The 14,978-nt window shown below is 42.2% G+C and overlaps 1 protein-coding gene across 2 annotated transcripts in view; it reads left to right on the forward strand.

The window, feature by feature from the left end:
• Window positions 1–14,978, forward strand: part of LOC130920351 (transcription initiation factor TFIID subunit 4-like) — a 275,123-nt gene that overhangs the window by 28,309 nt on the left and 231,836 nt on the right. For both annotated transcript variants that reach the window (XM_057843513.1, XM_057843523.1), the window contains 3 exons: window positions 4,456–4,578; window positions 6,425–6,514; window positions 9,310–9,504. In XM_057843513.1, the coding sequence (XP_057699496.1) occupies window positions 4,456–4,578; window positions 6,425–6,514; window positions 9,310–9,504 (408 nt within the window). The remainder of the gene's footprint in view (window positions 1–4,455; window positions 4,579–6,424; window positions 6,515–9,309; window positions 9,505–14,978) is intronic.

Raw genomic sequence — 14,978 nt, forward strand, 5'->3', positions numbered from 1 at the left:
GGGCAATCTCAAGGCTACAAGTCCATCTCCAAAGACCTGAATGTTGCTGTGTCTACAGTGCGCAGTGTCATCAATAAGTGTAAAGCCCATGGCACTGTGGCTAACCTCCCTATATGTGGACGGAAAAAAATAATTGACGAGAGATTTCAATGAAAGATTGTGCGGATGTTGGATAAAGAACCTTGACTAACATCTAAACAAGTTCAAGCTGTCCTGCGGTCCGAGGGTACAACAGTGTCAAGCCGTACTATCCATCGGCATCTGAATGAAAAGGATAGTATACCCAGGAACACCCCACTTCTGACCCAGAAACATAAAAAAGCCAGGCTGGAGTTTGCCAAAACTTACCTGAGAAAGCCAAAAACATTTTGGAAGAATGTTCTTTCGTCAGATGAGACAAAAGTAGAGCTTTTTGGGAAAAGGCAGCAACATAGAGTTAACAGGAAAAAAAAACAAGACCTTCAAAGAAAAGAACACGGTCCCCACAGTCAAACATGGCGGAGGTTCCCTGATGTTTTGGGGTTGCTTTGCTACTTCTGGCACTGGACTGTTTGACCGTGTCCATGGCATTATGAAGACTAAAGACTACCAAAAAATTTTCAGCATAATGTAGGACCCAGTGTGAGAAAGCTGGGTCTCCCTCAGAGGTCGTGGGTCTTCTAGCAGGGCTATGACCCAAAACACACTTCAAAAAGCTCTAGAAAATGGTTTGAGAAAAAGCACTGGTGACTTCTTGAGTGTCCAGCAATGAGTCCAGAACTGAATCCCATAGAACACCTGTGGAGGGATCTGAAAATGGCAGTTTGGAGAAGGCATCCTTCAAATCTCATAGACCTGGAGTAGTTGGCCAAAGAGGAATGGTCTAAAATTCCAGCAACGCATTGTAAGAAACTCAGTGATGGATACCGGAAGCGGTTGTTCGCAGTTACAGTGAGCCAATGGGAAAACCCATTGACAGTGTATCAAATACTTGTTCTCCCCACTGTATTTTGTCTAAATGTTGTGCTACCAAGTATTAGTCTGAGGGTGCCAATACTTTTGTCCGGCCCATTTTTGGAGTTTTGTGTAAAATCATAATGATTTAAAAATAATGTTTTCATTGTCTTTTGTGTTTTGTGATTGCAAGCAAAATAAATGAAGATATTACTACCAAAGCATTTGTAATTGCAATCATTTTTTTAGGAGAAATTGAGCATTATCTGACAGAATTGCAGGGATGCCAATACTTTTGACCAGCACTGTAGTCATTTCGAAATGCGTTAGTCTTCATCTAGTTTTTAATCGACGAATACTGAAAATGTGTCCGTCTGAAAAATTCTGAAGTTTTAGTTCAAAAATAAAGGTTTCCAATAATTTGAAATGAGCATTGACAAACAAGGTCATATTGTAGCATCTACACGTACAATGCCTGACACAACGTGGGGGCATGGAGGACCCAAATGTAGGGAAACAAAAGGCAGGGAGGCAAGGCAGGGTGGCGGTGAACTCAAAATGCTTTAAATATAACTAACAAAAACACAAAGTACAAACAAAAGGCATCAAAAACTTAGTTAAACAGGATGCATTTGGATTGGACGTCTACTAGTGATAAACTTACAGCAGAAGGATGAAGATAGCATGCTTTTCTGTTTATTAGTTGTCTTGTAGAATATCCTAGATTGATTTCCTGACCAATGTATCAATAATCGTTGTATCGCCAGTATTGCTGCAACGATAAATCGATAAACTTGTGTAATTGACAAAAAAGCTTCAAATGAAATTTTGCTGCTTCAAATATTCGTTTAATTAGAGTGGCGTTGTAATGGTTAGTTTTGAAAGTGTTTGCCTTTGTTTTTATTGATTTGGGTGAATACACTGCTTTGTAGTGGCAACAGTGAATAATTCACAGCTCATTTAACATGGGTGAATTCAGCTGTTCCCTGTTAAGACTAACACACGGTAAGTTTTTGTTATGTTAAGTTTATGCCTACTTTACAGGTATATTTAGCCGTTTTTTTGTGGGAATATGTGTTTGAACGATTTGTTAGGAACATTGTTAAAAAATGTTAGCGTTTTATAGCATTTAAGCTAGCAGACTTTGCAATGCAAGTTAGCCAATTGTTCTTTTGATGTACTTAGATCCTCATTTATTCATTTATTTTTCTATACCATTTGAGGCTAACCTCAGGTATTTTAATTAAATTTAAATGAAAGTGCAATTCTGCATCGTTTGAAGAAACACTGAGGAATTTTATTTTGAAAGTGCCATCTTAGCAAGCCTTTGTTTTAATTCCGCAACGCATTAAATGTTCCTAATACGATTACTCGATTATTCGAACTAACTAGTTGAAAGATTAAATCGACTGCTTTAATAATTGATAGCTGCAGCCTTAATCGCCATATCGTGAGATCATCGTTATCGTTATGGCAAATCATATGGTATCGTGAGGTACCAAGAGGTTCCCACCCCTAGTGGTTATACAAAAATACTGGTTGGACATTCATTACCATCTGCAAAAGGTCTTCAATATTGATATTCCCCTGTCTTTTGCCACTGTGTGGTTGGGTAAAATAAATATGCAACAAATTAGTCGTAAGGACAAGAAACCTATCCAGATTCTATTAATAGCAAGTAAAAAAAGCATCGACAAGAAAATGGCTCAAACCTGGAAGAGCAACAACAGATGACTGGATTGATGTGGTTGGAGAGGTTTTCATCATGGATCGATCTCTTTTGCGCTAAAATCACAAATGTACATGTTCTACCCGACATGGTGTAGATCACAGGTGTCAAACCGATTCCAGAAAGGGCCAAGTGGGTGCTGGATTTTGTTCCAACCGCTAACGCGCAGAGAGTTTAACCAACAAACTTCCTGCTGAAACAAGCAGCACCTGACTAAGTTTAACTGATTACACATGTAAAAGATCTAATTGGTGAAAAGGTGTCCTCTTCATTGGTTGGAAAGCAAACCTGCACCCACTTGGCCCTTTCTGGAATCGGTTTGACACCTGTGGTCTAGATGGACATTATATGTTAAACCTGTGCGAAATGGTTTTCATGAATATGTGCTCTTGTTTTTTTTTCTTCTATTAAGTATAGCGGTGTGCTTTGGAAAGTAGGTGATTAGCACTTTTTAAGGACTCATTTGTACCAATCAGCAGGGTTTCTCACATTCCCTTTAACTCATTCACTCCCAGCCATTTTCACCGGTGCAACCACCACTGCTCCTGCCGTTTTACTGGATGTTGACTGATTTTGCAAGGCCCACAGAAAATTATGTTCTATTGCTATATAAACATGGAACCCACCTAAAGAAAGATTAGACTATTTTCTTTTAGCAGGAAAAAAAAGTTAGGTCATATCTTTTTCCATTCTTTAGAAATCAGCATTAGAAAATAGCTTAGTTTGAGCAATTTTCCAATTTCTGATGAAAAAACAGAGAAATTGAGCTTTTTGTGAAAGCATACATTTCAAACATAACTCTGACTTTAACACAGCTATTTTTTGCTTTTGTGACATCCCAAACATCTGAATAATGTTTTCCTTCTATAAAATAACATGAACAACAAGACAAATAGAGCTTTTGATAGCAAAGTCTCATCAAGATGGATTTTTTTGAGTCTTTCTTTTGTGGTGACCACTGCCTCGTGCCGGAGTTCGCCTGGGGAACTTGTGTGGGGCATGTTGTTTTCCTGGGTGAGAACTGGTTTGGCCGTGCACGTTTCCGGCTGAGTCGCGGGACACTGGAGGGTCTCGGGGGATGTGAGTGGCCGAGCACGGCGACGCGGGCACTGCTCGGTGAGCAGCACGGACTCAACGGCATTGTCTGCTGCACTGGTGATCCCGGTCGTTCTGTTCAGTCGTCCAGCGCCTGGCATACTGGGTGTCCTCCCGGTTGTTCTGATCGGTCGTCCGCCACCTGGCAGCCTGGAAGTCCTCCTAGTTGTCGCACTTGGTTGTTCGTTGCCTGGCGTCCTTGACGTCCTCTCGGTCGTCCAGCTCGGACTTCCTGCGCCTGGCGTCCTGGACGTCCTCCTGGTCGTCCATTCTGTTGTCTTCCGCCGGCGCCCCGGCTGTGCGACCCGGCCGTTCGTTCCGCTGATTCGGGTTGTGGGTCTTAGCAAATGCGCTACTGCCCTCCAGTGGCCAGTTTTATTGCTTTAAAATGCATTATCAGCATTGTGCTTTTGAGCAAAGTTGTATCAGAACCTAGAGATGTCTCTTGTGAAAAAAAAACGTAAAAGACTTATAAATACGTTTTTGGGACACTGAAACAATTAAAAATATAACGTATTTATACGTTTTTGGGAGCAAATGGGTTAAGAGCTAGTAGTCATCCGTGCCACTCATCCTTTGTCCGACGGAAGGAGGAACTCGTTTGCTTAGTATAAAGTTGACTGACATTTATGAAAATTATCTTTGTCCCCGCTCAAGTGGTACTTATTATCTCCCTTGTTGTGTTTTTTTTGTCACAGGAAATGCAGGAGAATGTAAAGAAGTGTAAAAACTTCTTGGCCACTCTCATTAAGCTTGCATCGCACAATTCTCCGTCGCCTGAGACCTCCAAGAACGTCAAAGCTCTGGTGCAAGACCTGCTGGTGAGAACGAGATGAGATACAGTAATCTCTGATGGTTGATTTAAAATGTAATGTGCAAAACAGTATTGCATTAAAAAATTTACAGGTAGAAATGTTTGAAACAACGTTGTAGGTTTACATAGGGACGGTAGGGATATAACACTACCAACTTTTCACGATGCTCAAATTGTCCCCACCAACTTTGAAGCAACCTTATTTGCATTTTATAATGAGTTCAGTCATATAGGTAATTTAGATTGTCTTCCCAAATGTTGTAAGGATAGAATTGACCCTACCATTATTAAGTGAATTGTATTCATTATGTTCAGACTTGCATTTACCCCTATTCACTTGCTGAATATGCTGGTCTATTTTCCTCAAATGCATGTTTAATTGGCTGATGACTTGACCACACCCTCACCCCCCAACACACACGCATACCCACACTCACACAGCCCCGATAGAAATACAACATGTCGACAACATGCCGCCTTCTCCGCCCCCTTCGAAGAGGAGGGATATTAGAAGTTTTTTTTGGCCAGCAGCAGCCACTGGAAGTAATGTAAAAAGACGTCAATGTTGTGGAGTAGGGGAACACACCACTAATTTTGCCTGAACCACCCAAACCAAAGAAAGTTCGTATAAGTCAATACAAGTTTTTTTTTTGCATTGAGCATTTAGCCTATCAATTAATTAGGTTCATATTTGTGAGAAATTTAGCACTGACCCTTGTTCAATAATCTGTTCGGTTTTATTAATGTCCCGTCCCCAATAAATAGTGTACATGTAGTTATGCTCTTATACCGTATAGTCCCTTACAAATTTTGAGACCAAACCTACGCCCTTGGTTTGAAAACAAATATGTGTTATAGCTTGAATGCAAATTATTTGTCTGGCTCTGCCAGACTATTCTCCCTGTATTTTTCAAACACTGAGAGTATAGTCTGGGAACCAGACCATTAACGGCCTCTCGAGCAGGTAAAAAATCAATCGACAAATCAGATTCGTTTATTTGCGTGACGTGTTCTTAACGAGCAACGTCACTCTTGCGCGTCGAAAGTCGTCTCCACAACAACACAGATGGTGAACGGCAGAGCCGAGAATATGTTCCAATCCACTGTAAAATCCGTTTTAAAGTACCAAAAACACATCGACACGAGTCATTGACAACAGTCTGTCTCGCGCTAGCCATGTTGAATAAACTCCGCTCTCCTCGTATGTTTACTTCCGCGCGCAAGTCCCTCGTCCTTCCCTCGTCATTCTACTAACGTCACGTCTGCCCGTTGCTGATAGGCCCACTCCGGTGTCTGTTTGCTGTGGCTTGCTCCGCCCTGGAAATTGTATCCGCGTGAATGGTGGCCAGACTCAATAGCTGGAACAGCGGTGAGTCTGGTGTACCAGGCAAGCAAATTATTGTACTTCATACAAAACTGCACGCGACAAATGTGCCTTTCAGACATATGCCTCATAAAACATTGTACTTATGTATTTAAAAAAAAACTATCTCGCTCAAGAACTGTAATAAAAGATCAAGCTCATATAACATTATCTGGTTAAAAAAAATTAAAAATACTGTTGTTAAAATTGAGTTACAAGCATTTTTTTTTTAGTTTTACACTTTATAACAGGGATCTAGCGCTTATCAACATGCGGCGACCACTTAAAGCCTGCAGATGTCGCCCTAAAACCCCCTATTACTTTCTGCCCTCTTTATTTTGTATCTGATAAATAATGAGCAGTGCCTGCCTGGAGGAGACAGGATGAGCGCTGCGTTTAAGGTCTCCTAGGTTTACATCACTTTCTATTTCTCATTTGAAGTGCGGTTTCATTGTTTTTTTCCCTGTGTGTGTGGTGTTAAAAACATTAGGATGCCAAGATTGAGCCAGAGGAGTTCACGAGCCGGCTGCAAACTGAGCTCAAGTCGTCCCCTCAGCCTTACCTGGTGCCCTTTCTTAAGGTGGGATGCTGAACTATGCACCTGTTTTTGTTTTTGTATTTGATATTAAAAGTCTACAGACACACAAAAAAACCAAATGTAAGGTTTTTGTGACAGATACCGTATTTTTCGGACTATAAGACGCACCAGCCAAAATAATGCGCAACAAAATGGGAAAAAAAAAAAAATTGATAAAATCCAGCACCAAGAACAGACATGTCATCTTGAAATGCAATAGAAAATAAAAATAGAATAGAGAACAATCGGCTGGATACGTGTACAGTATGCTAACGTTACATGACGCGTAAACAGCGAACTGAGAAAGTGCCTCAGTGTCACTTTTAAACAACACTCTAGCGGTTTTGTGTGCAAATGATATGTTTGATTGTGTGAAGTGATATAATAATGTGTTAACAATTCCAGACATAAGCGCTCCAGGTATTAGTCTCACCCCCCGGCCAAACTATGGAAAAAAAATCCTGCGACTTCTAGTCCGAAAATATGCTATATTTAGTTGTTTTACAGATCATTATCCTTTGCAAGACCCATGAATCGTGACTAAGACTAAGCTTTCTGACACTGTGTAAAACATTTTTTTCTAGAATCACTTGATAGTTTTAAGATTACACTGATATGATTCAGTATGACAATGAATTTAGCCCAAAAGTAAAGTACTGTATTTTCCGCACTTGAAGGCGCATCGGACTATTAAGGCGCACCTTCAATGAATGGCCTATTTTAAAACTGTTTTCACATGTAGGATGCACCGCATTATAAGGCGCAGTAGTAGTAGTACCGCAATTTCCTGAATATAACGCGCACTCCACCCCCCCCCCCCCCCCCCAAAATCAGGGTACAGGGATGGAGACAGAAATATATATATATGTGTAAGGACCGATTTTTTTTATTGACACGGCAATGTAGTGTTGAAGAAACGTATGTGGCGATCTGTTGCCGACCATTACGGTACGTGACGTCACCATTTTTTTTCGGTAATGCTTCACTCTGATTGGTCGAATGTTTTCGTCTGTGTTAAATTCTGCTTTTTTCACTCTTTATAAAGCACAGAATTTAGTTTCTTGAACTCATTTAAGTCAACGTTTATTGCAGCTCCGCAACTCGGACCATAACAAACGTAACACAACACAGACTTCCTGTGTCCGTCAACTATATCTGTCCTTCGGGAAACTCAAACCCAAATAACAATAGTTCCTATTGTTACAGTCTAGTGTACCGCGATGCGCTCTTTCCGATTTCCAACGTAAATCCTCACTTTTATTTTACCGTATCAATCCATGGAAGAAACATTTATTCATCATGATGACACGAGCAAGTTATACAGCACCCTTTAAAAGAAAAGTCACATCTGTTTTGTTTTCTCCTGGATTCTGGTAAATTGAGGAAGTTGTCAGATCATATTATTGCCGTACATAATGTCAGTTTACGGTAATGTTTTGAACTACCAATGTGCTATGGTGGTGCTGTGTTTCACCAGTCAGTAAAATGCTATTTCTGTATCTGTACACGAGCTCTGTTTTCTTGTATTCTTCTATTTATTGGTGCTAAAATTAGGGTGCGCGTTATACACAGGTACAATAATTTCCCCTAGATTTTACAAGTAAATTTGGTGTGCGTGTTATACACGGGTGCGCCTTACATTCGGAAAATTACGATAGGTTAATATTTTCTTCTGCTACTTCCTTTTGCAACACTGGCCACTAGGTGGTGCAAAATCATAATTAACAAAGATCGACACCCAAACACTAATCTTAACAGTTATCCTATTATATCGACTCTATATTGGCCGATGGTTAGTAGAAAGTTAGTTAGATGTTTTTTTTTTTGTCACTTCCTGTTTATTTTGGGGCATTTCTGGGTCGTTTCCTGTTAATTTTGGGGCATTTACGGATTACATCCTGTTAATTGTGGGTTACTGAAGAGGAAGTGATCCAGGAATGTCCCCAAATGAATAGGAAGTGACTCAAAATCAACAGGAACTGCCCTGTAAATGCCCTAAAATGAATATGAAGTGACCTATTAAAGACTGGCTGTGAGGACTCCGTTTCAGTGCCATTGACGGTGCTAGATGTCCAAACCATCCGGATTGGACGTCTATCGTCATCAATGGCAGCCAATGAGCTAACACAGACAGTATTCTAGTGGAAAATTTTGTTAGCAACCTGTTGGTTACTTTTCTTTCAAACAGTGGCACCTTTTTAAAACAATATATCGATTCTTGGCAGGAGCATATCGATAACCTTTTGGGATAAAAAGTATTGCGATACATCACCATTTAGATATATAATCACGTCTCTACAACAGTCCCTGAACCTTAATTTGAGAACGACTAAACTACCTCAAGGAAATGACTTTAATTACTTGCCATATTGGTTCCTCTTTTTCTTAACTAGAACCCCTTGAAGTACCACTTTCTTTACACTAAAAGCTAGGCCCGACACACACAAACATACACACGCACACGTGCACGCACAGAGATAACCCCCCCGGCCTGATTTGTGACTGTGTGTGACAGTGGGCCCGGCAGTCGTGCCTGCCAGTCGCCAGCAGGTTTCTCCAGCCAAGCATGATGAGCGTCACATCAAGGCAGTCGAAAGCCCGATCCGGCTACAAACACATGTTGTCATGCAATGTTAAGGCGCCAGCATCCAAAATTTGGCAGACATGCGCTGTAATGTGTCACAAAATAGCATAACATAGGAATGTAACATGACTTAAAACAAGATAATATCCTGATATCTTCCAGTTTGATGTTTTGTATTCTTACATCTTTTTTCTCCCTGTTTGCCCATCTACAGAAGAGCCTCCCGGCCCTGCGTCTGTCTTTGCTAAACAGTCAGCAGTCCCTGATCCAGCCGCCACAGCAGGGCATCAAACCAGTGGTGTCTGTCGCAAGTGGGCCAACCGTCCACATACGCCACCCGAACAGCATCGGTGCCACCACAGGTGCCAGTGCACTGCCCGCTGGTACAGTGGGCCATGGTGCCACTGCGGTATGTACACGCTGATGAAACATTAACTGTACTTGCTGTACTGATCCCCCTAAAAAAATTAGCATATTGTGATAAAGTCAATTATTTTCTGTAATGTTCTGATAAACATAAGTCTTTCATATATTTTAGATCCATTACACACAACTGAAGTAGTTCAAGCCGTTTATTGTTTTAATATTGATGATTTTGGCAAAAAAAGTCAAGAAAAACCAAAAATCCCTATCTAAAAAAATTAGCATATCATGAAAAGGTATTCCAAAGAAGCTACTAAACTAATCATCTGAATCAACAAATTAACTCAAACCCCTGCGAAAGATTCCTGAGGCTTTTAAATACTCCTAGCCTGGTTCATTACTCAAAACCGCAATCATGGGCAAGACTGCCGACCGGACTGCTGTCCAGAAGGCCATCATTGACACCCTCAAGCAAGAGGCTAAGACACAGAAAGAAATTTCTGAGCGAATAGGCTGTTTCCAGAGTGCTGTATCAAGGCACCTCAGTGGGAAGTCTGTGGGAAGGAAAAAGTGTGGCAGGAAACGGTGCACAACCAGAAGAGGTGACCACACCCTGAGATAGATTGTGGAGAAGGGACAATTCCGGACCTTGGGGGACCTGCAGAAACAGTGGACTGAGTCTGGAATAGAAACATCCAGAGCCACCGTGCACAGGCGTGTGATGGAAATGGGCTACAGGTGCTGCATTCCCCAGGTCAAGCCACTTTTGAACCTGAAACAGCAGCAGAAGCGCCTGACCTAGGCTACAGAGAACCAGCACTACTGGACTGTTGCTCAGTTGTCCAAAGTACTTTTTTCAGATGAAAGCAAATTTTGCATGTCATTCGGAAATCAAGGTGCCAGAGTTTGGAGTAAGACTGGGGAGAAGGAAATGCCAAAACGCCTGAAGTCCAGTGTCAAGTACCCACTGTCAGTGATGGTCTGGGGTGCCGTGTAAGCTGCTGGTGTCGGTTTACTGTGTTTTATCAAGGGCAGGGTCAATGCAGCTAGCTATCAGGAGATTTTGGAGCACTTCATGCTTCCATCTGCTGAAAAGCTTTATGTAGATGAAGATTTCATGTTTCAGCACGACCTGGCACCTGCTCACGGTGCCAAAACCACTGGTAAATGGTTTACCGACCATGGCATTACTGTGCTTAATTGGCCTGCCAACTCTCCTGACCTAAACCCCTTAGAGAATCTGTGGGACATTGTGAAGAGGAAGTTGAGAGACACTAGACCCAACACTGTGGATGATCTTAAGGCCGCTATCGAAGCATCCTGGGCCTCCATAATACCTCAGCAGTGCCACAAGCCGATTGCCTCCATGCCACGCCGCATTGAAGCAGTCATTTCTGCAAAAGGATTCCCAACCAAGTATTGAGTGCATACTAGCTGATATAATTAATTGAAGGTTGACTTTTTTTGTATTGAAAAACAATTTTTTTATTGGTCGGATGAAATATACTATTTTTTTGAGATAAGGATTTTTGTTTTTTCTTGACTTTTTTGCATAAAACATCAATATTAAAACAACAAAAGTCTTGAACTACTTCAGTTGTGTGTAATGAATCTAAATATATGAAAGTCTAATGTTGATCAAACATTACAGAAAATAATGAACCTTATCACAATATGCAAATTTTTTTTAGAAGGACTAGTATAATTGTATTATTCAGAGTACCCACCCATTTTGGAGTCCTTGGAGTGGGTGATAGAGTTCTAGCTTGGACTGCAGTGAAATTATTGGGAGGATGCCTACGACCAGACTTCTCAACTTCTTTCCAAATGACAAACACTATTTTTAGACATACTGTAAGTATGTCCACATGTACACTTGGCACCAGGATACCTTAGGCCACAGTTTGATGATCAAGATTGTGGTCATATCATAGGACATATAGTGAAGCGAGGGGCAAAGCTGTCAACCGATCACTATCTAGTGGTGTTATCTCTGATGAGGGGAGAAGACTCAAAGGTATTGCAAGTATCTGCTAAGAATGTGTCGTAGAATATCTGGTCAGAAAGTGTTTCAAATCTCCACCTCTGGCAGAAGTTCAACGATGTCTCGAGAGAATTGTTAAAGGCGGCTCATCATGGTTGTGTCAGGGAGGTGGTGTCTGTCATAGTGGCATTCCCCAAAATCTTTGAGGGCGATAGGGTGGCCTTGTCCAAAGAAGGAGTCCTCACAGTCCTTTTCAGCTTGTGGTACTCCAGAGGCAGCTGATGGTACTGGCAGCGTTGGTGTTTACAGAGGCAAAAACCTTAGTATAGGAGTTTGATGAAACCATGAAGAATAGCTTCCAGTTGGCTTGCAGGATATTCTTATTCTGGTGTCTCAGATGGGGCAAGCTGTGCAACACCAACACTGTGTTTCGTGGAGATGGGCTGCCATTGAACTCAAGTAGGGAGAACACTTGGACGACCTGGTCAATTCGATCGACGTGTTTTCTCATTAAGATGTAGTGTCAGGTTGGCTCTCTAATCTGGGTTTGAAGTCACGGAACTGATTGAACAGCACTTTGTTGGCATGGGATCAGTAGTACATGGTATCAGTCCAGATGTTTCTTGGTTGACACACCTCTGCAACATTTCTTGGACATTGGGGACAGTGCCTCTAAATGGGCTAACTGGGGCAAGGGGACCAGAGGGTTACTCTAACTACAGGTGAATCACGCTTCTCAGGGGCAGTTTAGATGGCGACTCTGCGACACAAAGACGCAATGACTGAGTAGCGGACTCGCCTCACGTGCATAAGGTGTCGGCGAAGACGAAAAATTCTGAATCCTGCCTCCAAAGAATCCGATTGCGGGGGGTTGAGGGGGGCTTCCTCGGCATGCATATCAAAGGCTCCTGCGGTGTGAGACCGCTCCGTTAACGTCAGCACTCGTACACGTCACATTGGGTGTGCGTAGCAGTGCTACTAAACATTAAAAACAGCAAATATGGCGGAATGTCGGCTTTAATTTACTGTTTTAATAATATTTTTAAATTATTTATGTTGAATGTTTCAATTTTGTGCCTTTTTGAACAAAAGAAAAATGACATTGCTTCGAGTGGGCGGGCATATTTTTTTTCGGGCTGAGGAAGCTTGGTGGGGTCAAAGTGCATCATTCGCTGTTGCCCTGTAAATCTGCACTGCCCTCTAGGGCCTGGCATGAATACTACATCGTTTTCATGTGGGATTGCGACATTGTTCAAATGGAGACGCAAATGCAAATGCAAATTTGAAATTTTTCATATTCTCGCAGAGTCACCATGTAAACTCCCCTCAGTCTCGCTGGTAAGGTCTATTTAGAGTTTCTGTCAGGTCAATCAGGAAATCAGTCTGGAGGGGCAATAAGTTTTTCATCCTGGTCATGGAATAGTGGAGCAGGTCTACACCTTCATCAGGGTCCTGCAAGGTTGAAAAGAGTTCTCTCAGCCAGTCTACTTACGCTTTGTGAACTTTTACAAGCCACTCCACCGTGTCAGCTGTGTTGTTCTGTGGATGTTTCTTTGGTAGTACTGGGTACCGGAACAATTGATACAGATCATTCTGTCCCTGTACGAATAGTGTCAGAGATTAGTCAAGATTTATTTCAAGTGAGTGTTGCACTCTGCCAAGGTCCCCCTTTTTACTGATTCTGTTCATTAGTTTTACGAACAGAATATCCAGGAACAGCCAAGGCATTGAAGGGATCCAGTTTAGTGTCTTCTGTATTGCATCTCTGCTATTTGCAGATGATGTGGTTCTGTTGGCTTCATCAAACCAGTGGATCAAATCTGAGGGCGAATCCAGCGTATGCTGGAGGACTGTGACCCGCAGTTGGCCAAGGAAAGCTTTGTAATCCTCCCCAGGAAGTGCGTCACAAATTTGACAAAAGGGGAGTCTGGAAAGCTGAAGCACCTGCCACTGGAACCTAAAGGATTAAGAAAATGGATGGATGTAAATTCATTGAAAAAAGTATTTTTTTCAAAATATGAGCTTTAAATGTAACCTCCGCCAAGACTACTAAATTGTTGTTATGTAGTCACTAGCCACCTCGACTGGTATATAAGTTCACTGTGCCCAATTTTCATCAACAGCGCCTACGTTGCATCTGAAGCTTTTAGCACCTACAGTGTCAAGACAAGTGAACCGGCAAAGTTGTAAATCTCATTCAACCCACAGCTGTATTAGATTTACACAGATCTGTGTGTGTCTGCGTGTGAGAGAGAAAGTGTGAGTGACTTCATGTGTGCACGTGCTCATTATGCAATTGCATATGTGGGAGTTCAAGGAGGGCGGCCAAGTGAGGTCAGACTGGTCTGGTCCGGGTAGAGCCAGGGGCTTGTCTTCTATCTTTTTCCAATTTGACCACTTCTACGCATACACTCAGACTGTATCTTCCCCGGCATCACTCCCTCATCTTCTTCCCTCCCTCCATTAAGCAGCGGAGGGTGAAGCGAGGTAACTAGGTCAGCCCCGGGTCAATTTTAAAGCAATGTGGCGGGCCGCAGTCCATGTCCAGAACATGCCTCTGGTCCATCTCGCTCTCTCTCGCTTGCGCTCGCTCACATACAAACACACAACACAAAATACACAACATAAGCTATTGCACAAAACATTAGCAAATGACCGCCGATGGCACTCCAGCAGTTGGTTGAATTAGGCCAAAAAATTGCACATTCTCTCTTTCGCGCAGTACTGTGGGGATACATTTCTCAGGCACTTGTCTTAAAGTCAGTACAGTACACACCAAGCACCAGAGGGATTTTACTTAAGTTATTTTTTGGAAAGTATTTAATATTGGGAAAAAAAGATACTCTAGAAATGCAGTCTAAAAAGTAAGCTTGAGAACGATAAACCGATATGACCGGATATCCGGTTTTCCAGGTGAGAGATACAGATGTATCGATAGTAAAGTTACCATTCGACAGTAATTAGCCATAAAATATTCAATGAACCGATAGTAGAGATAGAATTCGGCTATCGCGAGCACAAATATCGGCTTCTAATGCCGAGTTCAATGCATTCCTTAACATGATAATAATTAAGCTTTTACTTCACATGCTGCGCTTGGTGAATAACACAAGTGCGCGTCATTCACCACACAGCGCACAAATAGATCGAGACCGCACGCATGATATAATATGGACAAGCACTACTCACAGTCGGGGTTGCCTCAACTTCCCATGCATTTCGGCAGAACCGCGACTAGTCTCCGTCATTACCCGATCGTCACGGGCGTGTCATAACAACGCGAGAGCTAACGAAACCACTGTAACGCACGCTCCGTAGCATTTTCTTCACAGCCCAAAACGAAACTAGTACCCCTTTCCCACTGGCCAAAAACCCGTGTCAACCCGATAACAATCGGCTTTTGGTGGCAGTGGGAAAGGTGCAGCGACCCGCCTCGACCCGTGTCAATCAACCCACCAAGCGACCCGCGTTAAAATCACCTCGGCTCCGATCGCCATGCAGTGTGAAAGCAAAACCTCGGGTCAACAGTCAACACC

Source organism: Corythoichthys intestinalis, chromosome 1 (assembly GCF_030265065.1).
Source record: "Corythoichthys intestinalis isolate RoL2023-P3 chromosome 1, ASM3026506v1, whole genome shotgun sequence".
NCBI classification, from domain to species: Eukaryota; Metazoa; Chordata; class Actinopteri; order Syngnathiformes; family Syngnathidae; genus Corythoichthys; species Corythoichthys intestinalis.